This window comes from Oxyura jamaicensis, chromosome 7 (genome assembly GCF_011077185.1).
Source record: "Oxyura jamaicensis isolate SHBP4307 breed ruddy duck chromosome 7, BPBGC_Ojam_1.0, whole genome shotgun sequence".
Taxonomy (NCBI): domain Eukaryota; kingdom Metazoa; phylum Chordata; class Aves; order Anseriformes; family Anatidae; genus Oxyura; species Oxyura jamaicensis.
The window spans coordinates 18486183-18511566 of record NC_048899.1 but is presented as its reverse complement, the minus strand read 5'-3'; the positions used below and the strand labels follow the sequence as shown (position 1 = coordinate 18511566).

The window sequence follows — 25384 nt, the reverse complement described above, 5'->3', positions numbered from 1 at the left end:
TTACTGGAATGCTGAAGCTACCTTAGAGGCCTAAAAGAGATCTGGTACTTGTCTAATTTAGGGCAGGTTTCATGGTAATTGTAGCAATTTAAAAGGCAAAGGAGAGCAGAAAGTGGTCCCTGGTTGTAATCACCGTTTGCACATGAAGTATGCATCAATCACACTACCAATTAGATACTACTTACATGATGCCTGATAAATTTTGCTGTTAGTAAGCCATTCAGTTAATAAACTTTTCTTCATAACTAGTCAAGCAGCTGATACCTTAATGCCTCGTATACAAAACAGTCTTTATCCAACTCAAGAAACCAGCACATTTAAAAGACCTCAGAAAAGGACAAAGGGAAGACCTGCATTGATTTACCTAACGCTCCGTCTGTTCCCATGCAGAATGTAAAAATCCTAGGGCCCACGCTGCAATGCAACAGAACCATCCACACTGACAACGTCTTTTATACCCAAAGACAGTGAACGGACTTACGATTGGATAAGAAAGAAATAAAACACTAACAAATAATTTATGTACATATTTACTAGAGAGAAACTATATGAGTTGAATTTCCTTAATACTAACTTGATTAGAAATCTTGACTGTGTTGCTTACAAGGTGAATTAGAGCTCTTAATTATTTCAGTTTTCCTACCGTTAATGAGATGGAATGGTGTCATTAGTGAGGCTTGTCAGCTACACTTATGTGCAAAGAAATGATTTGACACTGCTTTTGAAATCTAATCCTTTCGGGGAAAACAGTCTGAACGTCACTCAAGCACTGTAAATAAAAATCCTTGAAGACAAAGAGGACAGATGGCAACACTCTCAAGGAACACCATCTAAAATATTCATAGTTTAGGAGAAGAGTAGTAGTAACCCTGTAAATAATCAGTATGCTTAAATTTCACAAGAAAAAAATATTTTCTGCTCATCAAAAGAGGCACAAAATCAGCAGAGATGCTCGTTATTTTCTGAACACTTGTATTCCATGGATCTACATGCTGCATAACTATTTCTCGCTATCAGCACCCAGAAGCTGCAAACATGTCATCTACATGCAGTTTTGTTGCTAGGCTGAGTTATCACCCCCCCAGTCCTAGCTACAAAGAAGCAAAATCACATAAGGCAAGGTTATAAACTGGAACTGCAATTACGCAGGAGCAGCCACAGCAATCCATCCCTTTCCTTCTCCTCCCATTTTAACTACAATTAAAGACTGTTAGAAAGTCAGGTAAAATGCTGAACAGCTTCCTTTGGTAGGAGTTAATTCAAAACAAATGTTATCAGAGATGCATGAAGCTACCTACTACTGCTGAAAAGACAACTACAGCAAGGGACAAAAACAGTGAGATGTACTAAAGACTTGAAATCAAAAGGAAACAAATCAAAATGATACACAGAACAAAGGGAAAACGCTACAGTACAAAAACCGCCTTCTGCCTCTTCAGAACAAGAGCTGCCATGAAGACAATGTATAGTTACCTGCATCCATATCTGCAAAGAATGGAACAGCCAGTAAGGAAAAGAAGGAACCAGAAATTCAGTGTCTCAGAGTTGGATTTAAAAGTTCATAAGGAGAATAAATAAAGAAACCAAAAAGAGTATTTAGTGTAAGACACGCTTCTGTAAGGTACTATGATATTCATGATTTCAAGCTACAGACTTGGATTAACGTTAAATGCTACAGTCTTTCCAGGTATATATTAATTTTCTATGGCATAAGAACAGCTTTTTTTTTTTCTTTTTTAAACTCTTCCTTTTTTAAATTTCAAGACCAAAGATTTAATATATTAAACAAAGCACAACTTATATCTTTGGTTGTGGGGTTTGTTTTTATTTTATTTATTTTAACTTTCCCAACATGACAAGCTGAAGGGCCCAATTATGCAGAAATCTAGTAATCCCATACCAGATAAAATAATTCTTGCTTTCAGCAGCCCAGCTGAAAGCAACAGCACTGACGGTAATAAACTCTTCTCTCTATAGGGCTATAAGTTTCCCTTATGGACAAACAGCAGATGAAAAAACATTTAAGGATGCTAAGAAGTTATGAAAAGGGTAAAATTGCACTTATCACATGTACTTATCTCAGTCTGGAAAATGTTAAAGGACAACTCTCCATGAACATTGAAAAGAGCAAATAGGAATCTTTACCTATTTGTTTCTGCATGATTAAAAATTAATAAAGATGTGGTCTGTGGGAAAAAATAAAGAAATTTGCATATCCACATACCTTCAGGTGATTCTTCTTGGACATATGTGCCAGTCAGATACCGGTGTACAAGTGCAGACTTGCCACTAGCTAGGTTACCCACGATCCCCTGGAAAAAAAATGAAAAAAGTTAGACTGCAATTAATTTCCATAAAAAGCAGTATATTCAAGCGAGATTTTAACACACAAATAATTTCTCTGACTTGAGGAAAAAGCCCATGTCACAGGAACACCTCAAAATATGTCAACAGCTAAATCATCTGTCAAAAAGCTAAGGCTACAGCAGAAAATATAAATGATATAGCATAAAACAAAATTAGTAGCCCTCCTTTACTCTTCTTGCCACTGATTAATGACAGGTGGGAATACGATGCAATGTACAGATTTCAAGGAAGAAAGCTGAAACTCAGAGAAAGGTTTGCACCTCTGTACTGAAAATGTAGAGAAGGTTTAAAATCCTAATACTGTAAAGTATCTCTGCAGACCAGACCATCCATCCATGTGATTCACACTGACTCTAAGCATGATCTCTATGGCTACAGAGACAGAGATACAGCTATATATATATAGATCATATATAGAATACAGATATTTATGGCTACAGAGATACAGATTTGGGCATGTCTACCAGGACTTACTGAAGTCCTTACTTTACCAGCTGAACTTTCCAACAAACTAACAAGTCAAACTGTCCGTGCCCAAACACCTTCTCTGGAACAGATGACCAACAAATCTAAGTACACAATCTTAACCCATACAGGATTATTTTTTTTTTTTAAGTTGGCTTGCTCACAATTGCTTTTAAAGAACAAGAAGAAGTGGTAGAACATAGCTCAACAACAGCTTTCTTCCTTGAGGTGCTCAAATGCCAAAGATTAGCTGTGACTCCATTCTTCTTTCAGAAGGGGTGTGATGCAAGTCCTCCTGCATTACTCTCGCAGTCCCAAACCAGCCTGCCCCTTCATGACGCAGATCTGCATTAGCAGAGAAAACAATTCCTGTTGCTACGTCCCTGGGCCCGACAGCCCACAGTGGAGCGAGCAATACACGCAGCCAGATCCAAGCCTGGCTGCCTGCCCTGCCGGGGGCCATGTGGGCCTGGAGAACACACCTGTACATTTCAAATACAAGTCTTGCTTTCTTGCTCAGGAGTCACTCACTAACTCAGATCTCCCTGTGAAACAGCATTCCACAGAGGCAGTACTTCCTCAGTTACTGGAGATGGGATGGGAACTAGCTTCCTCTTCTAAACAAACCTAACCCTGCTCTGTTGTACATGTCTATGTTGACCCTCACCAAGAGGTTCAGAACAGAAGCTCCCTGGAGATAGGATGAACTCTGCTGGCTGGCTTAAGGCTGCCAAACAGACAGAGGCCAGATGAACAAGTTCCACATTAATACACAGTCCCTATTCCACTTTCTTAATCCTTAGTGGTGAGAAGCTATCCTCCTTATTAAAAAGTTGCTTAAATCAACAGAGCGGTGTCACCTGTGATGACGGTTTTAGTCAGTAGGTTGGGAGGGGCAGCAAAAACCAATCTATTCTTTACAACTGTGAACAGCCTTCAATTAAGACAAATACAACAATGCCTGGAGGATGCCCACCTTCTCTCTACAGCTGGCATGCAAGAACGGCTCAGCTAAAGCACAAGATAGGCAGGGAGCAAATGGAAGGCAGTTCTGCATCCCCCTCGAGCCCCCATGATAGCGGAAGCTTTAAGTGTAGTGAACAGCGTGGGCTACAATGAAAGGAGAAAAACCAAGAACCCCAACAGATTTCAGAAGTACCAGGAAACAAGAACAACACATGGCATAACTTGGGGATGAGAAGCAGGGAAAAGAAACCCCAGATCCCATTCTGACTTAATACCAGGTTCGCTCTTCCTCTATTTAGGTTAGTAGGAAAGTGCTCAGACAGACAGAAAACAGGTAGAACTAAAAATAATAATAATAATAATAAAAATGGCATAGAAAGAAACTCAACACAAGAAACCCACTGCAACTGTAGCTGCTACCCAAGAAGTCATACAAGATCAAAAAGGAAGCCAGAGCCCTAGCGACTGTACAACAGACAGCTGCTTACTGCTCTGTGAGTTGACTTTGAAGAATGTTTAACCCACTGTACTAGAAGTTTTTAATCTAATATACATCTAAGAAATTACAAGCCATGCTAGCCTATAATCACAGAACAGCTTGGGTTGGAAGGGACCAAAATGCCATCATCTAAGAGTCAGTGCAAGATATGTGGCAGGGGCAAATGCCACCTGCACAGATGACTGAACCTTGCATTCTCGGCCAGCACTTCCATGGGACTAGGCTCTGGAAACACAGAAGAGCTTCACTCAGGGCTGGCTGTGACAGAAGCACTGACCAGACCTGCTTTCCCCTTCAGGGCTAAGGAACAAGAAACTTATTCCAGTGAGCTTTAAATTATAAGCACAACTGCATCACTGAAATTCCACCACTGAAATTCAGAAATCACCTCTAAGATTTTCACTCCATGTATGTATAAATGCTAAAAACAAAACAAAACAAACAAACAAACAAAAAAAACAACCCTAAATATTCGTTGAAGTTCATAACTCATGGACTGGCTTAAATCCTGGCTGTAGCAATACTCCTCACTAGGAACATCTTTTTTTCTAGGTTACAGAAGACACCCTTCTCTCTACAAGTTTTTACTAGTCATTTGTTCTTTTCTGTGGAGTTGCAAAAGTACATCTTGAGAAGCAGGTAGCCTCCACAGGTGTGTAACTTCATCTACCTGATAAGCCTCACCACGTAGGAAGATAAACACCAACAATGAAAGGATACAGCTGATACTTCAATCCTCTTAAACCATTAATCTGCTCTACATGCTCTGCTTCGCAAGCAGGTTAGACATGCAAGGCAGCGACGGCCTGCAAGATGCCCATGCTCACCTGCCGACATCAAAAGTTCTCAGTCTAGAAAGGTCTCTTGATTTGAGCAAATCTAGATTTTGGGTACACAGATCATTTAAGTCCCCCTGGGCAATCTACTCAGAAAAAGCTACACTGAAGAGATTAGTGTTTATTGAGAAAGAGAAAGAGATAGAGGTGCTCGCTAGCTGTCGTACCTTCCGCAAGCAGCTAACCAGCACGCCATACTCACTGAAGCAGTAACTTCACTGCGGAGAAGGCAAGCTTCCCCACCTCCTTCCCCACCAGCCCTGTGTTATGATTTCTAGACCAAGAATAGCAAGAAAACCAGAACTCCCATCTCTGAATCAGATAGGAGATGCCATTTCAGATGTCTACCCTGCAGATAAACAGCCTGGCCAAGGCTCTTTATGAGTAACACACTTTCTGAAAAATTGGAAAGCAAGCAAACTTCACGTGTTTTCACTAGGAAAATAACATGAGAGAAGAACATTTTGTGTTTTCACCTTTACAACCAACAACTCTAGACCTTTGGAAACATCACTGATGCAATTTCTGACCTACTTTGTAGCCAATGCAGCAACACCCCTTACGAACAAAGCCATTATGTCATGAGGTACAACCACAGGCGCAGAAACTCCCAGCAGATATTTAAACCTTCATTTACAAGTGACTCTAGTCCCGCCTCTACACAAACGAATCCTATTTTATATTGTACTGGTGCCAAAAACCTAACTAGTCAGAGGGCAAAACTGCCAGGACCAGAAAAGCAACAGCTCAGGCTGCAGTGACAGGGAGCTGCGCGGTCCTTGGCCTGGGGCTAGGAAGTGATACTGTCGTTAGGCATTCCCCAAATATTTGTAGGACATTCAGTGATTTCAGAACACAAATAATTTTGGTTCTTTTTCCCCCAAGCATCCCAAAGACCATACCAGCACAGGACATTTTACAGCACTAGATGTTTGCCAGCGTGCTCCTCCTTACAGGCACCCAGAAAAATACATCTGCCTGGCCAGAAGAGCATCATGAAATGGGATGCTACAAGCTGATGCAGAAAACAGTGATCGGGATGAACAAGATGTGTATTCCAATTGAGAAACCACTTCATGTATGTAGCACACCTAGAGCCTTCTTCCCATTAATTATTAAAACCACTGTCTCATAGGTCATACATAAGCCTCAAAGAAAGGTAGTGTATTTCTTTCTCTTTTTATTCATGTTCATAAGCTGTTTTCAATATAGAAAACAAAGTATTGGGAGTTTTAAAGATAAAGCAGGACTGGCTTTCTAGATCAGAATAGCCAACTGCTTCTTAGCAGAGAAGTTCCTGGATTTATATAATTGGTTTTAAGCTACGCATTGAACTGACAAACTGAGCTCGAACTGAAAGAAGCAAACATGAAAAACCATTAACATTGGTACTCCAGCGTAAACCTGTGCATACTTCTCAAAACCACAGGAACCCCAAGCAAGTCACCTCCAAGCTGCCCACAAAATTTGCATGTCTAACACCACTTCGCTTTCTCCCCAGACAGACAGGTCAGAAAGCAAGCACAAGGCACTGAGCTCCTCCTGTCTGCTTGCAGAGGGTTCCTTCAGTCTCACCTGGCTTTTCTGCCAGCTATGGAAGCAGTACGTGAGATTGCAGTCTGGCACAACGAGCCTCCTGTCGCTCAGTGATACCGCTCCAGCCTCTGAAACTAGGAGCAGCAGATTTCACACTGGCATATTCTGACTTACAGTAGCAAGCAATTGCCTTCAGCTGGAATTTCTACTTGTTTTAGGGACGATCCCGCACTTTATGACAAACATCCCGGCATGCTTTCAGAGTACGTGTACTCCTGTCCCCCACACTCTAGATGCAAACACACCGAGCCATGTCTGTTTGCAGATCCATGTGAACTGCACCATGTCCTTACAGCACCTTAGGGAACAAAGCCACCACCCAGCTCTGAAACTAGAAGTCCCTCTGACAAGGACGTAACGCAGTGCCCCACCAGGACGACTGAATCATTTCTTTGCATGTCTGCTCAGACACAATTTATACAACCCCAAACCACTGTGCTTACACCCTACTGAAGCATGGTTATGGAAATGCCTCATGTATTGATAGCACGGGGCATTTTAAAGCTACTCAGCACAGCAGATTGACTGCACCTGGCACTTTTTTTTTTTTTTTTTTGAATAAATGGAAAGATTTTGTTCAGAAAGTTCTCCTGTTTACTCTGCCCACCACAGGGCTGTGTTTGAAGTTGCTACAGTGACAGAAACTCCCTCCCCAAGCAGCAGGAGCATGGTTACGGCCAGCCCAGGACCCGCTGGCAGCTCCCAAGGCTGGGTGAAACCTGGCGAAGTGCCTGTCTGCCAGCAGCGTCCTCACGCCCCACGAGCAGCAACGCTGGCATCCCCTTGCTGCAGGCCAGCCCCAAGACACCAAAATACGTTTCCTCCTAAACAGGCCAGCAGCTGAAGGGGGCAGACAGGGCTGAGCAGCTTAGCCAGCTGTGCCATGCGATTTGCTACGGTTTGCAAGGAGAACAAGCGCTTATTCTGCATCTCCATCAACAGGATCCAGGAGCCTCGCCATTACTCAAGAAATGGACTTCTCCCTGTGTGTTTTCCTTGAGTCCGTTTCTATTCCCATTAAACTTCTGTGAGGCCTAGAAGCGTAACAACAGCTGCTATAAAACCATTAGCCTCAATGTAAGGGCCGCCCAGACACTGCAGTAAACAGCCTCTCCCAGCGAGCTACCAGCCACCTTTTCCTGCAGGACAGTGTCGGCTCGGGCAGGGCTTCCTTCATAACCCAGTGACATTCAGCCTGACTGTCCCACCTGCACTGCACGGTGACAGGAGCAAACACCCCATGCTTCTTATACCTCCCCAGCAGCCCAGCAGAGCCCAACTGAAGCAATGCGCCCACAGCTCTCCATGGCAGTGACCCGATGGCAGTGCTGTGGCCGAAGGGAGGGCTGGCTCTCAGCATGACCTTCTCGTTCCTTTGCCACAACCCAGAGCCACCAAGTACTCTGCGAGCAGGCAACAGCGTGGTGATGACTTGCTACATGCACTCCTTCACGAGGGCACATTTACAGGAGCAGATTCCTTTCCAGATGTAAGACCTAGTTTGCCCTTTCTGCTGGACCCAAGTTCACAGCTCCAGTTGGCGCTGCTCGCTTCAGTCATTTGCTGTGGTATAATCAAATTATTATCTGCGCAACGGTAAGAGTCCTGCTTTCATCCGGTGCTAAACTGGCTACAGCCTTACGCAGCGATCCTGAGGCTCACGCATGCCAACCACTTAAAATCAATTCTCTACAGCAGCTACACAGCAGAAGTTTATTTCCATACCACTGCTTCACCCAACGTGGGGAAAAGATACCCAAAACAGAAGTATTCAGATAATGCAGCCTTAGTGTCACAAGAGGTGACTGTGCCCCAAAACCACTCCTAATGCCCTGCAACTCTGTATTAGAGCACAGAATTACAGCTTTGGTCTGACCTGCAAGCTATACGTTCATTACCAGATGTTGGGAATTGGAAGGGCCAGGAGAGGGACAGGACAAGGAAACCCTCCATAGATAAACTGCCAGCATAAACTAGCAGCCACCGCAGTGGACTGGACTCCAGCCAACACCTTCCAGTCCTAAGTTCTTCAGAGTTTCTTTTACAAGGTATTTTGAGAGAGATTTGTCTTCCAAAATATAACATCAGTTAAACCCAATCTGGTAAACCTTCTGCAGGTCCTTCTGGTGCAATATATACATTTCTATCCACTGAGTATGAGATTTCTCTTTTACTTACCTTGTGCACTGCTGAAATAAAAGCAGGAAGGCAGCTCCAGTTAGGAGGAAGCTGTTCCCATTGGAATGTCTTTGCTATCAAGTGCATTTGTCATGTCAGGTTTGACCTATGTGTTCCCTCATCTTCATAAATGTTATCACTAACTCAGATTTGGAAAAATAAATTTACCGCATGAGAAATGGACTAATGAAGCATGGCCCCAGCTGCCCATTCTTTAATTGAGTTGGTTTTGTCCAACTCACTTTGCTGCTCAGCAAGTGGACGTTCAACCAGAACAGCTCTGACCATTACAACAAGACACCAGAAGTGATTTAGGCACAAGGTGCTGTCCAGACGTCTGACCATCTGGAGCAGACCGTGGATGCCCGAAGTTATCACCACCAAGTACAATATCTTGTACTTGGATACCATACTGTTTTTTTTTTGTTTGTTTTTCTTCTTTTAGGCTTTTAGAAATGGATCATATTTAATTAAATCTGGACTTGCACCTAGCAAACATCAGTGATCTGACCTCAATAACTCTACGCTGCCGGCTTGACAAGCAGTGGATATCGAACTACTGTTTGATATCCACTGCTAGGAGGTCTCAGCCCCCATCTCCAGCCTCCATGTTTACAACTTTAAAAGAAAAAATCTGGGAGATTCCCCCAGTCTGTCTTTTCTTTTGCCTTTTCTTATTTCATATGTGAAATGGCTCAGCCAATAGAAAAGCTATTGTAAGCAGCTATTAAACCACTGTCCACTCATACTAAACTGTTGGTTTCGATTCCCTAAATGAACCTCCCAGATACTTCATTTTTGTTAAGTATAAAAAAGAGGTCCAGGAAATATATGCAAGCAAGCCCCCAGACAGAACATTTATTTTTAAAGACAGGGAGGAAAGACATTTAGTCCTTGAAGAAATTGTGAAACATTACTACAGGGAGATAAAAGGAGCATTAGATATCACCTGCTAACAGTCACTTCCCCTCTTACAGAGGCGTAAGACTCCCCCTGCTCAGATCTTCACATCAGGAAGCCAGTTCCAGTAGGCAAACAAGTTGAAGCAGAAATAAAACACAAGTAGGTCTTTGAAGCACGCTTGCAAAACCAGAAAATGCGTAAACTTCAGAAAGATAGTTTTGTTTTAGAAAAATGGTTCACTTTTGAAAATCATTTTCTATGTTTTTTCTCCTACAGGAAATGTAATGAACCTGAGAAGACTTTTCACTTGTGCATAGCATTTTCAGAATGTTTTTCAGAGAGAGAAGTAAATAAAAAAAACTCACCACTTTCAGCTCTGGTACAGATCGGCTTAGTGTCCATTCCTGGCTATTTACAAAGGCATCTGTAAAAGCAAACGACATTCACAACATCAGTACAGCATCACTTAACACTCTGCTGCCCAAAATTTCATGTTAAGGACTTGGATACTGAAGACCGAGATCCACATTTCCTCTTACAAGATTGATATCCAAGCTCCAAGTGTTGGTCTAAATCATACAAGAAGTCAAGAAATCTGAAAGTTAATGTTCTGTAAGCCTCAGAGTACCACCTTCGCTGGAATTAACAAGACTAGAATCAACTCAGTTCTGCGTTACAAAAACAGTCCTCCAGTTGTACCCAGTTCAACTGCCTTCCATCCACCACAGTGTAAATTCTGCTCTACAAGTTAGGCCTTGGATTGCTCATCATACAAAACGTCAACAACCACTGTTACCACCTTTAGCAGCTTGTCCACCCAGACAAGTGAGAACATCTGTCTGTTTGGAAAACACGTTGCTTCTTTTCTGCACATCACACAACTGCAATTGCCAGCATCAGTGGTAACTCCCCTACCCAAGGCCGTGAGAACATTGGCTTCTCCTAGAAACGTGGTATTCTTCCAGGAGTAAATGTGGAGTCACTAACCATTATACATCGTACACAATCTGACTGCACTTTGATTAGATTCTGATGACGTCTGTCCATGACTTCTGAAAACTTCACCACAGAGTAAACTAAACCAAAGCCATTTAGACTTAAATAAACCACAGAAACATTTACTACAAAACAAAAGTAAACAGAGAAAGAGGGGATTGATTTCTGGTAAACTGTCAAGTTAAATTCATCATTGCTCCCAACAGAAAGTCAGTCATTGGAGCTGCACCCATGTCCAACATCACTGACAAGCTCACACACAAGAAAAGAAATAAGGCTCAGTTTCTACCTCCAAAAACATCTCATTTTGTTCCTTCTGTAACAGTCTGATCAACTGAAAGCCGAACAGCAATCATGTTTCAGTAACGAGTCCAAGCAGCATTACTCTGCAACACCATTTAACATTTTCCAAAGCAACGCGAACCTGATTATGTCACTGTGTGTCCCAGTCACAGAACACTTCTACCCAGCAGATTAAACTCTACAGTAATTAACAGCACTGAAGTACCACCAGCACAACAGGTCCAATTCCCACTGTTACAGGAACTAACAGATGAGAAATTATGCCTGACTATGGTGTCCATACGCATACAGAGCTTTTGAACGCAGCTACTTCGGGACTGATACCCCAAGCAAAAGAGGGCTACTGCATTCTGTCTCCATCTGGAGTACAAAGAAGTTGGAAGCAGTTTCTTACCCAAATGGTGTCCTCACCAGATTAAGAAACTCTCAGCTGTAAACAAGCTTTCCCCCACCTAAATAAAAACAAACCTCAAAGCAAACTTGTATTTTGCATTACAGCTGCATTCCCCGTTAATACATTACTTTGCTCAGTATTACAAAGGAGCATTAACCATTAACTTTGGAGCCTTCTCCATCTTTATTCAGTGCATTGTTTCACATTTCAGATACAAGTAGAAGCTCATGTGTACTAGCAGGACATGCATTTACATGAAGACTCTTTAAAACAAAATTATTTTGGTATACTACAATCTTGAGCTGTCTCCCAGTCACTCACTGGAAGGAGAAGGGAAAACAAAGGCTTGTATTAAGACACTCTGAAGACTGTTGCGCTGTTGTGTCATACTGCACTTGCTGTTCCACCGTTTTGTTTTACTCACTGCTCTTTAGCAGCAGTATTCCAAAAAGACAGAACGCTATTTTGAAGGTCATGTTTGAACCGGGATGCCCTGAACCCTACCTAATTTCTACGACTCAAGGCAGGCTGCAGAAGCCTTTTAGTAAGCTCTAAGAGAAGACACCACGGTCACCGGGCTCCTGCTTATGATTTGAACTAGTCAGAAGTAATCAGGAACTGAAGTCCCAGGGTTACATCTGTACTGGCTGGCACTTTGACAAGGTTTGACAGGGAGGCAGCACGCAAGTCATTTCACTGTGACACGAAGCTTCTAAATTCTGCTTCATCTATTCATGGTTCAAGCAAAAAACAATAATTTAAAGCTGTATTTGCTTGTTTTTTTTTTTTTCCTTCAGAACCGTATCAGCCTTTATGGCAATATAGGTGTTAGTTACAAAAGAAAGAACACCAAGGATTACTAAACACATTTTGGATAAGCAAACTAAGCATTTCTGGGTTTACGCGTTACAGCTTCAATTATCAGGTTAGCAATGACTTGAAGCACTGTGACAGGGTGAAAAATGAGCAGCACTTTGTAGTTATCACCTCATCTTGAACTCAGAGAGAGCTGTTTATGTCGCGTAGCAGGCAGGCATTTGTCAAACACTATCACAGCCTCAGACCAAACAGACCCCAAGCCAAAGAAGGGAAAGATGAGGACAGAGGACAGCAAAGAATGAGCAGTGCTTTGTTCGGGTGGAGAGAAAAAAATGCATGCCTCAAGAGTCATCACAAAATAGTCTTCTCCAAAACATTCCTTGCTTTTAAGTAATTCAGTGCAGCTGGAACACATATTTACTTCACTGCCTAGGAACTACCATGTTGGTATATAAAAAGGCTGCAGGGGATCAGGCCGAATAGTCAGCTATGGCAGTGTCCTATTTCTACAGCAGAGACCAATAGCAGATACTTCGGTAAAGAATGAAGATACTTAGAGAAGAATCTGAATCTCCTCCAGGCTGACAGCAGTTTAGTTCAATGACTCCCTGAGCCAAAGCTGTCCTTCCATTTAGAGCCAGTTAGGATTCAACTTGGGTAGATACCTGACCTGAGCAACCACTGCCCTGCTTTCTTGCATACAGAACGCAATCTGGAATCAGGCAACATGGTTTTTGCAGGTCTCCAACTAGAGGAGCCAGGGACATCTTTCTCCAGTACGCTGTAAAAGCAATTCTTCCCTCAGAGGGCGGTGAGGTCCTGTCCCAGGCTGCCCCATCCCTGGCAGTGCCCCAGGCTGGGGACAGGGGGCCCTGCCCATGGCAGGGGGTGGCACTAGTTACTCTGAGGTCCCTGCCAACCCAAACCATTCCCTGATTCTACGCTCCTAGCATGAGACATGCTCTAGAAACCCTATAATTAAGAGCCCACTACTTGACCTAGAGGTTTTCCTCTAAGGAAGGAGAGTCATTCCTTAGAGCGTGCCATGGCTGATGCAAGATCATGGCAGCACGGACAGGAGAGCCCCAAACACCCCAACAGCAGGGCTCCTTCGCTACAGCTGGAGTGCGGAGCTGAACACATGAGCGGTGCCAGACGTGCTGCACACAGCTGGTGGGACAGCATCACCCCAGCTCCCAGCACTTCTCCAGCAGCCCTCAGTAGGCTGTGCAGCACCGAAGCTGCAGCAGATCCAACTGCAGCTCCAGAGGCCTCCTGCAGCTCTTAGCTATAAAGCTGGGTGAGAAGGGCACTCCTCACCTAACTTTCCCCCCAGCAGTGAGCTACCACAGCTCTCCTGCATTTACTTTGACCTGCTGTTCATTTACTTTGACCTGCTGTTCATTTGGGAAGCATTGGAAAAGGAGAAGAAATTTCCACTCACCCCGCCACGATAGGAAAGAACCGGCCGCAGTGAGCAGCTAACAAACCCAGCAGTTCCTTTCTATTATTTCTTCCTTGTGTAAGGTACAGATCCCCCAGGTAATGCTTCTGGAGCATCACACACCCATTATTTTGGTCCTCGCTTGCAAAGCAGTAACAAAGACTAATATAACAAATGCATGAAAACCTGCAGGTGCTGATGGAAATTCTATTGCTGTGTGTTCAACCACTACTGCCTCCCCAGTAAAGACACCAACTAATTTATACTTACAGATCCGATGCTCTGGATTACCTTTTTTTTTTTTCTCCTTTTTAAAAGGGAACAGTCAGCCTGTAGTTATACAAGTATAATTTGGGTAGTTCTTTTCTTGCCCCTTTATAAAAGCTTATTCGGAGATCTATGAAATCATCTTCCTTCCCAGTATAATTTACACTGGCATTTTTACAAGGAATAATGAATTATAGTTAAAACCAGAACATGTCATGAAGGAGCATCTGGTCTCTTCAGCGAAGAGATTAACGTGCTATCATTCATGTGAACATTGAAGCACACAGCTAACTTGTAGCATAAATGCCTTTAAGTAGTGGTTTACTCTGACTTAATCCCCAAACCCATGGAAGTTAAGGCAAAAAGGTCAAATACTTGCAGATAGAGCATGACAAACAAGCCTGGGGATTTTGCGGTTATGGGGGGGTTATTTTGGGGTGGGTTTGTTACGTTTTAAAGCAAAGAAACTGCAGCATGAGTATGAACCATCCGATGCGTCAAACTGCAGCATACAAAGCACAAGTTGGGTAGTCCACAATCTGCTAGAGCAACCAAGCCCCACTACTGAATGTTGATTTAAACATACTGGCAAAGATCTGCATAACAAATAGAGCCACGTGTGTGAAGCTGATCAACTGTCTTGTTTGCATTACTTTCTGACGGGAATTCAAGTGAACTCAACCTTCATATCCAACTGCAGACTATACATACAAAAGGAAGTACTTTGGTCAATAATTAATCACACTTGTGTGTCCCGTTCATTTAACTTCTGCATCAATGATCAAAAGCTTCAAATATGCATGGTGTCAACCATCTATTTTTAAAAATGTGCACCAAGCTAACTTAAGTTGCATTTTCTTAGCCAACTTTTCCACAAAATAGCCTTCATATTTCCCTTTTTACTTTCCTCCTCTCCCCCTCCTTTTGGGTATTTCCACCACTATACTTAGGATCTGTGTTCTACTTGCACATCATTACGTTGATGTAATGCATGAACTAGCAAGGTCCTTCGGTGTTTTACAACCTCAGCTTGGTAACTCAGCTCTAGCCAGAGGAACCTCCTCTGCTAGTTCCAAAACGAGGAGTCAGGTGTATGAGCTATTTTGGTTCCCCATTAACACAACGTTGTGGAGCAATGCTGGGACTTAATGGCCATTCTTGGCAAGATCTATGTTCTCCATAGCTTAGCACGATGGCAGACTTCCAAAAAAAAGTCTGTTTCAATGCATTGGACATAAAAGCCCTGCTTAGAATAAGCACTGACAAAGAGAAACAATTTTCCCCTTTAAAACCATTAGCCATCACTAAAAAGCTAAACAAACATTAGCAAAATCCAGTCTGTCCATTAACTTCACTACCCTGGGCAAGAGGTTTGAATCTCACATCGTGCAATTAATACCGATGCAAAAACGTGACCTATTTCATTAACAGCAAATGTGTAAAGAGTGCACCTGCAAACACAGCGTTACCGGGAGATGAGAGCATGAAGAACTCAAAAAAAGCAGAATAGCCAATCACTGCTTCAGTAGAAATACAGCCTAATTGCATTAAAAGCTTAAATTTAATTTCCATAAGAAGACCAGGTTGCTTTTATTTAGTTGTTAGCTACTGCACGGGCTAGCAAGCATTAGATCTGAAGAGAACAACTAGGGGCTAGGGAAAAAAAAAACAACAACGGACCTACTGGTAGGTGACAATGCCAAGCTCTAGCAGCAGGTAACAGAAGGTGTGATAACCACATGGCTCCGGGCAGGTTCCTCACATCCTACGAGGTACTGAGCACCCAGCAAGTCTTGTAACAGCTGCGGGCAGAGAGCTGGCACAAGGGGTGGGAGACTCTTCTGGGGCACTTAACTCAGGAGTCTCTTAAATCAGATCGAAGGCCACAAAAACCACAACTGCTTTACTAAAACCAATGATGGTTCCCTATGAGGGATTTCCAAGTACTTTATCTGTTAAAACAACAGAAAAAACACCCTGCTGACACAATACACCCCATGGAAGCAAGGGAAGACAAGAAGTCACCTCCTGCAGGTGCTTGGTCCCCTCCATCAGGTACCACAGCCCCCGACACACAGCTGCCAACACCAAAATGAGATGCACGCAGCAAGCTGGCCCAATTCACACTTCTCTAGCTGACTGTATTCTTCTCAGAAGAGCATCAAAGAGAAAAATCAAAACCCCCTCATCTGCCTGCAACAAGCAGTGTCCCGGCCATGCCTGAAGTCTTCCTGAGAGCTAATGGAAGAAGTAGAATGAACCTCACCGTAAGATTACAGCTTCCAAGGCAAACCTTAGGTTTTCTTGTAGCAGTGGGTCAACTGTTGGCTGTTCCCTGCTCAGCCTTCTCTCCTGCTGAAGCTACATGAGAAAGCTTCAGGTCTCTGCCCTAACCACATTACACACTAGCTGGCTGTCCCAGTGGAACATCTGAAGAACCTAGAGTCTAAAAGAGGGCAGCTGTGTTTGTTTTTTTTTGTTTGTTTGTTTTGTTTTCCCCTTTAAACTGTCCTGCAAACACAACACTTCCCTAGTACTTCAGTACAGACTAGCAGAGCTCAGGATTCTTTTTTTCCCAAAAAAGACACAGCCAGCAAGGATGCCCCCCCCACACCTGCACATACAACTCAAAAGCAAATCACTGAAGTGAGCTCCACTTACTACCCCAGGACTCAGTAGAGAGGCAGCTACACAGCCCACAGAGAGGGCTCATTAGATTTACACCATGCTCACCATCCTTCTTGTCAATCTTATTAAAAAAATAATAATAATCCATCTCTTGATAAATACTGTGGGAGAACCCAACCTGCCCTAAAGTCACCACGGCACCCTGCAGCTCACCGTCCCCAGTGTTGGTACAGGAGTCTCTGCCTCGTTCCATACACTGTGCTGTTCCCTTCTCCACTAACCTTGTTTTCTCCTTTGTCAACACTGAAATATCTCACTCTTGATTAGCAGTTTAAAGGAAAGCCTGAGAAACTCATGGATTTCTTTTTTTTTTTTTTTTGCCTAATCAAGATGAAAATGTAATGACAAACATGTCCAAAAGGAGAACTGAGCAAAGAGCTGGCAGGAGTGCTTACACTGTGACATGAAGACTCACATCTTCCACGGATCTTGGACAACTTCTTAAGAGTTTCCCTCAGGCTATCCCAAAGTTCCTTTGCTATCCTTTTAAATGGGGAAAAGCTATTAAAAAAAGCTGGGGGCTTCTGGAAACTCTCAAAAGATCCTTTTCTTTTTAAGAACAGGAGCCCTCGAAAACCTGGGAACAAAAGAACCAACTGCATCACACCCTGACCCACCACCCCGAACATCTGCATGACAGGCAGTATTTAGAGCTATTTCCTACTTTGAAATAAAAACCTGAGACCAAACGGGTACAAAAAATATGCATACAAGCTCCCACTTGCCCACACAGATGCAGATGGATGCACACATTGCTCTTTTGGAGCCTTATCAAAGGAGCACTTTCAGAACGTATTTCCCCAAAGCTCGTGTGCTAATTCCCTCAAAGCAGGAGATATGTGACCTCTGGGTTGAGACTCCCGACACCAATAAAACATGCCTCTTTAAGAACGGGGTAATCTCTCAGCATACTCTCTCTCCAATTCAGGCCCCAGCATTTTAAGTTAAAGCACCACCTCTGCTTCAGCACAGGTTCACAGGATCCCAGGGTGTTGAAGGAGTTAAAAAAAAAAAATAATAATCAGCTTTTGGTATTGAGCCTCTGCAGGCAGCAGAAGCTATGCAACACCAACGGTCAACACTGCAGCCTCTTCTAACACACTTTTTGGCTTGGAAATTTAAGAGCTGAAGTTGGAAAGTAATTTTGTGAAGTATTTGCTGAACTGCAAGTCCCTCCCTCGCCCAGCCTGCACCCAGGGCCAGGCCTGGCCTTGTTGAAGCAGCTCAAGAGCCTGACCTCAGGCTGAGTGCTCCGCACCCACAGCTGGGCACTGCCTCTTCTTGCTCCAAGGAGAAAGGGATGGCATACAACCTTCCAAACAACATCTCCTCCCAAAGCAGTTTTGTGCCTCAAGTTTCATAGCTAACACCACCAAAACATTTGTTTTGTCCCCAAATGTAACACAGCTCCAACCAAGACCACTTCTCTCAGAGAGCAAGGATGTTTTTCATCATGAAGAGCTTGCAGCCTAAATGACACTTTACAAGCAAAAGCATAGGGAAGGCCAAGTTTTTTTAGTAGGTAGGGTTCTGGAGCTGATGCACAGCTCTCATTTAAGTAAAAATAAAACCCCACAGATAAAATGAAGGCTTTCCCTTGAGGCAACACTTCCACCAGATAACACAAGCACACTTCAGAAAAGGCAGAGCAAAGGCTATATGGATTAAAAAGAAATTCCAATAAAATGCAAGTTCCTTAACACTCAGGTGTTCCTCCAAGGCAATGCAGCACAAAAATACTGGTCCTGGCTGTCCCCTCTTAGACACAGGGCAATGGCAACCACAGCAAGAAGCTGTAAGGAATATAAAAGCCAACAGAAATAAAAACGAAAGCACCGCTGTAGTAAGGCCAGTCCCTACTGTTCCTCAGTAACACTGGGAAAGTCAATCACTGCTTCCAAACAAGGGATATCTTAGCTGCACTCTCTATTTTTTGGAAGCCTTATTAGTCCCAAGCTAGGGCTGCAGGTTGTGCTGAGGCCTCAAGTTACATTGATGGCCTATGATGAAAATGTACCACTTTTGGGGGGCAACACAGTATTTCTGTGAGTACCGACACCTCAGAGAATGCAGCTAAACAAGTAATCACAGTACAATTCAACTCCAAGAAGAAAATAAGCCATTGGAGATGAAATGTTTAGTGTTTTATTCTGCTTGGTCTCATGGGCAAGCAGGTCCATGTTGAAGGTGAGTTCTGCTTCGTGCCATCTCCTGTCTCAAGGAAAGGATGGAGCCAGCACAGAAAGATTACATCAAAACGCAACAGACTGAAAACCTGGCGGTAAGATTTTAAGCTGCGAAAAGCCATGCTCAGAGCATCAAGGCAGCTTTTTACAAACTGCTGAGTATCAGCATTGAAAATACTGAACTAAACCCATGTCTGAGCAAAGATGCCCAAAGTACCCAAAAGGAGGAAATCGTCATCTGTTGCCTTTTTTGACTATGACACAAGCAGGAATTAAACTTCAGATCTGAGCAGTAATGAGAGACTTTCGTATAAGGGACGACAAAAGCTGAAGGGGGATGGATTACAGTACACAACAGAATCAATGTCAAAATAAAACTTATAAACTAAGAAAAGATGAAACATGAAGTGGATTCTAAATGAATACAGAAAAAGATTTTATTTTGCAAGCCAGAAAGAAGAAAGTCACCCAAGAGGCAAAACATGATTGAGACGCACTGCTTGGCAGGCTGAAAATAGTTTTAGCTTTTCTAATAAGTAAGAAGCAAAAACATAGCAAAAAATGAACCATGGAAAATTGGTGACTGCTTGGCAGAACAAAAAGTAGGTTTTTCTACAGGTAAATCAATTCTTGCAAAGAACGGACAAGGTGGTATCATGCACCTTGCTTCCTCTTCTTACCAAAAAAGCCCTTGATGCATTTTATCCCTCAGCTAACAGCAGTGCATCTCTGAGTGCTGAAACTCACAAGGTCCTACAGGGCCTCTCAGCTCAGTTACCTTTGAGTAACAAAACAGAAGAACAGAACATTATCGGGCTGCTTTTAGATCTGCCTCTTAGCAGCCCCACAAGATGCCCCCTAGCTCCTGTATGGGAAGGGCTCACCAAGAGCAATTCCATCTTCACTCTCCCCTCTCCCTCATCTTCCCCTCCCCGTTCTGCTTCTCTTGCCAGGTTCTTGCAGGGACCCAACTTACTGCTGTTCTAATGCACTTTTTGTTCCCCATACTGACTTCCAGATGCAAGGACCACAATAACCCCACAAAGCCCCCAGCTGTGGGCACGCTGTTCTCCTACCATGGAGGCATGGCAGCTTGCTCTGATTTGTGGTCTGCTTTGAGCTATCCTGGGCACTTCATTCACATTTTCCACAAAACGCAAAGACGCAGAGCCTTTAATACATTATTTAGGACTGCTCTCTTCCATACAACCCTTTGCACTCAGCCACATTTCAGTTTAACAACCACAAGGTATCTCCACAACTCTGCACAACCAGCTCGAGTGTCACTGCCTGCTACCACTACACTCTTCCCTCCCAAGGAACCCGCAAAGAAGTGGCACTAGACAAGACTGCGAGACGAGCAGCGGTGCAATCAAGGACGTTGACTCTTCTGCAGGGCACCAAGGGCAGCCTGCAGCGTCTGGTGAAACCCCAGCACCCTGATACGGCAACTTCCTGCACCTAAGTTCAGTTAATTTCACATTGACTCGTGTCCCAACCCCCTTGCTTATCTACCCAGTTCTGCGCTCTAGCATCACAGTGTTCAGCCCCGCTTTCAGTTCTTTCACTTGTGGCTACAGAAAATCCAGCATGTTTGCACGGAAGTACATCTAGAAAAACATTTCTCCTCTCCGCAAGGGAAATTATGACTTGTTTATGCAACACATTTCTAAAAACATTTTTTAGAACTCAAGTCATGTCTCAGGGATTGCTATGCTGGTTGTCAAAACAGAGCATTTTTTTCCCTGACTCCACCATATGTAAGACTAAGTCCACTTTCCCTAACTTGATATCACCCATACAAGATTTGGAGATGATTAGTGGAAAATATACAAATGAAACACTGTTCTCCAGAGAGCAGCACAGCAGGAACAATCTTATGTTTTTATATTTATTAGCCTGATGCACATCTAACTTGTTTAAACAAGGCTTTTGTCAAACGTCAAAAAAATGTTAATGCAATCCAAGGCATGCTCTCAAAGGGAATTAACGCTGAACTGGAACCAATACGAAAGCCTTAGTTTCAGCCCCAAGGAAGCAGTGAAAAGGGGCCCCTTTTTCAATTGCAAATAGATTCGCTAAGATGGAAAGGTTTATTTCCTAATAGCTCAGAGAGAGAACCTAAAGCACAAAACTGGGGCGGTGGCAGGTATTTGAAACACCACGCTTCTGCCAAGTCAGAAGACGTTTGTCCCCCAGTGCTCAGGGAACAAGCACCTCGATGCCCTCCTCTCATCTCTTCCCAGCATCTGGAACCAGCCTCAGATGGGCACCCAACTCTGGTGCTCCTTCAAATGCCTCATTAGGTTTTGTTGGTGTTTTTTTTTTTTTCCTGTAATAAAGAAAATGCCCACCTACTCGACTTTGTTACTGTTTTGCCTAATTGACAGTTCACCCATCAGGACACTGAAAAAGCACAAAACCAACAAAGCATCAAAAAAACACTGTGCATCTTAGCACACCGTACAGCTGAGCATGAGAAATGTCCTGAAACAGGCAGAAAGCAACCAGGCAAGAGGTCTGCGGGCTACCATTACCTTTTGCCTTAGAAGTACTTATAGCAAAGGTTAAAAAAGTTAGCACACAGCTAAATGGTCCTTTAGACAAGCAGCTTCCTTTACCAGCTTCCTCTTTAAAATGCAGCGGTTACAGCAGGGCACTTCAGAAAACAGACCTATGCATATAGGAAATACTTGTTTTAGAAACTCAGAACACTTCTCAGATGAGCTTTCAACTCAGTGACTAACTACAGTAGAAAGCCTCTTTAAACTCCCATTCCCATATAAAACCATAAGTTTGTGGGAAAGAAAATGCAAACCTACTGCCCCCATCCCTGGAGCTGCAACCAGCAGCAATCACTCCACCTTCTCCCCGCAGCCAACCTGTCCCCAGTCCAGCCTTGCAGTGTTCAGAAGCCTGGAGCAGAAGCAAGAGAATCTGTCAAAAGCGATGCTGTGAGCCTGAGAAGGGATGGAAACGAGCACTCACCGTGCTGCCCATCAGCACCGCGCGCACCAGCTCTGCTCCCAGCCCAGCACCACGCAGCGTGAAGAACTACTGCAGCAGTGCAAATCGCTGGGATCTAAATTCACACAGAACCAGAGGCTTCTGAGGCTACTGTGACTTTTTATCGGAGTCAAAAAAAAAAATCCAGGCTATGCACAATATCAACTTACTAATATATTTCCACTTGACGTTTAGGAAGCTGAATTTTAGCCTAAAACCAGTAATCTTTACTGATTAAATACATCAAACAAGGAATAAACAATTCCTTGGTCTTCACAAAGTCCTGCCCTCTGGCTATATTCTCATTTGTGTTTCCTGAGTGACGCCAAGAAACTCGAGTGTGTTTCCTGAGCTTCAGCAAGCCCCACCACCTCGAGCATCCACCTCAGGCTCCAACCGCTGCAGAAACCTACGCAGAGCTGGAATCAGCAAACAACTGAGCTTCACCCGAGAGACCTGCACCTTACTTACAGACCAGCTCTGACGCTTTTAGCAGCCACTGTTCTGCAACAAGTGCTACCCGCTGGAAGGACAGCCTGGAAAAAGAATCCTGTTTTCTCTGATTCCTCCTGCTACATCTTCATGCCGCTGTTCTGGCCTGACCTACAACATCCTGGAGAAAGCCTCACTGAAAATTAATTCCTTTCTACAATGCTGCTTCCAAACACTTCACAAGTTACTGTCTCTTTGTATTCTGCTCCCTATTATAACCTTAATAACCCCAGACAAACAGCCTTAAAGCCATAATAAAGCTACTGTAGCCACACCAATGGCTACAGCCTGTGTGTCATAACAAAATGTCCAAAAACCAGAGCAAGGCTTGCACAGAGCCAGGGCCTGTTCTGCTCCTGGTGCTGCCCCCACAGCGAGGGGCTGGGGGTGCCCAGGGGGCTGGGAGGGGACACAGCCAGGACAGCTGGCCCAGGCTGCCCGAGCCAAGCACAGCACCACACCAGCCCCTGTGAAGAACATTAACTCCATCCCAGCCCAAAGCAGGATGCTGCAGTGCTACTTCACACACGGTAGCTTCAAGAAACAGTGCTGTTATTGAAAATTCATCTTCACAGTGGAAAAAAAAAAAAGCCAATTCCTCCTCTTTTTTTTCCCCTCCCATTGTGCACAACAGGATTGCAATACGAAAATGCTGTGGCATCACCTCAGTCCTCCTGTCATCATGCTCCATGCTATACAGGAGCACTGCAGCCAGCACTAGGAAAAAGCAACCCAGGGACCACCCAACCAACCTAATTTAAAGCATTTTGACACTCCTGTTCTCAGGGATGGCAGTGATCAGACCAGGTTGACACATTTACCTGAACAGTGATTTAACTGCAAAAAATCAGCACTCCCAAGTTGGACAATTTCAGTTCAACCTTCCGTGGTGCCACGAATGCATAGCTTCTACAAAGAAAGGGAAACAAGAAACCGTCCTTTTGATAGCACAGAGACAACAAATGTGGTTATCGCATCAAGTCAGCTACTGTTGCAGATCAAATTTTTTTGGCTCCTCCTTCCTCTTAAAAAGGATTTATTTTTTCCCAGGCAAGGACAGGCAACAGGACAACCACAGTGCACACTGCAGCTGCTGCTAACAGCTGCACGAGGTCGTTTGTTTTCTTTTTTAATTTTTTTAAATTTTATTTTTGAACTACAGTGCATAGGAGTTCACATCCCAAATTGAAAACAAAGTAAACCCAAAAATAAACTGCGCTGTCTTACTAATTAAAGGGATTCATTCCTTCAGGAAGGCTGACATAAACCACTGCTGTGGGGTTTAGAAAATATTTTTAGCACTCCGTCTCTCCAACATTTTTACAGAGACCATATGAGCAAGCCAAAGCCCGACCATCCATGTAACCTCACGAAAAACTCTAGGAAGTGGGTTTTCATATGAGTTTATTTGAAATGTCACAGGACAGTTGCATAACACACTAAATCTCAACAACACAGGATTTGATTTTTCTCCAGAACCCAGGTTTTTAATCCTTAGACAGCAGCCAGTAAACGTTCAGTCATCTTTAGCTGCGTCGCCCTTTGCTGGCGAGTCACTCTGCCTGGGTCAGGCTCTGACGAGCAGCTTAACAAGCACCGGTGGATATTAGCGATAACCTATAAAGGGATTCTGCCTAATAATTTTTCAGCTGGAGATTTAATACTCTGATACTAAGCACGAACCTCAATGTCTGCCACGCAGCAGTAGTGGGATGCCTCTGAAATGCAAATGACGTGAAATCTGGCTGTGTCCCACAGCGCTGTGAGCACAACATACTGCTTACTGCACACAGCGCATCGCAGGGGTAGTGTCACTTCTGGCTGAAACATTCGAGCAGCACCCAACTCAAACTGTAACAAATATACCTATCGTAGCCCAAGAAATCTGGCAGGGTACTAAAAATATACACTCGGTTGTCATTGCTGACCTTTCCATTTACTGCATAAAAGTGAGTTTTTGCCATACTGCAGGCTACAGTACCAATTAGTGATATTCTTCATCGGATTACAAAAGCCGGATTCTGACAGCAGAAGAAGAAGGGTCTTGGAATGGCAGGGAAAGCAGGTATTTCCAGGGGAACATTGCTCTAGGAAATCATGTTCATGATGTTATAGAGCATGAAAACTTCATCCCACCAGCAGACATTACCTGCAGAAGCATTGCCTGGAACCCAACCTACTCAGCGAGGCTCCAAGTCACCGCCACCACCAGGAATGGGACCAATGCAGCTCAAAGAAGCCGTGCCAGGCTGCTTTATAGAGCATTTTCCTGCCACTGGGCTAAATACACAACTCTATGCTGACCTGTGATATTTTGAGTGTACAAAAAACACAAACTCACTTTTGCAGGAAAAAAATCTGACTGGAAAGATTAAAAAAAACCTTTACAATAAAACCAAACAGGAAAGAGAATTTACATATTCACACAATATAATTACCTCCAAGAAGCTTCAAGTGACAGAAAAAGCTGACTGAACCCGGCTGCTCTACTTCTACCAATACAGAAACAAAGGGAGATAATCCTAAATTGCCAAGGCACTATTTTTTTTCCTACATTCATGCAGAAGTTGAACCAACAGAATATCAGCTAGAGTAAGCAATCTTAAGTACACAAAAGTCGAGCTTTCAAAAGGCCAGGTATCAACCAAGTACAAATATCTTGCTTTATTAAGGGCTTCACTGGTGCCAAAATAGTTCTGCTCTAATTTGTGCTTTTAATAGGTACCTTTCTAAACTGTTTTGAAGATTTCTACTGCTGTTCACTGTTAAACATAAACATACTCAACTACAAAGTCCTTCATGTAGCCTGGGGGGGATGAAAAGCCAAAAAGCAGCCAAATTTCAAATCTAGGCCACAAATGACACCAGAGGACAAGCCTAACAAGTGCCTCGGCCAGCAAGGCAGCCAGCAGGGTTGTGTAGTGCAACTGCAGCCCCATAGGTTGGCTTTCCTAACAAGTATCAGCTTGACACTTGGTC

At 43.5% G+C, this 25384-nt stretch overlaps 1 protein-coding gene across 6 annotated transcripts in view; it reads right to left on the bottom strand.

The window, feature by feature from the left end:
• AGAP1 (ArfGAP with GTPase domain, ankyrin repeat and PH domain 1) overlaps nt 1–25384 on the bottom strand; it is a 361585-nt gene that overhangs the window by 244206 nt on the left and 91995 nt on the right. For 4 of the 6 annotated variants that reach the window (XM_035331711.1, XM_035331713.1, XM_035331712.1 and 1 more), the window contains exons 2-3: nt 10176–10234; nt 2225–2312 (exon numbers count right to left, since the gene is read on the bottom strand). In XM_035331711.1, coding sequence (XP_035187602.1) covers nt 2225–2312; nt 10176–10234 — 147 coding nt within the window. Of the gene's footprint in view, nt 1–1473; nt 1486–2224; nt 2313–10175; nt 10235–25384 lie in introns of all 6 variants that reach the window. The other 2 variants (XM_035331708.1, XM_035331709.1) reach the window with 1 other exon arrangement.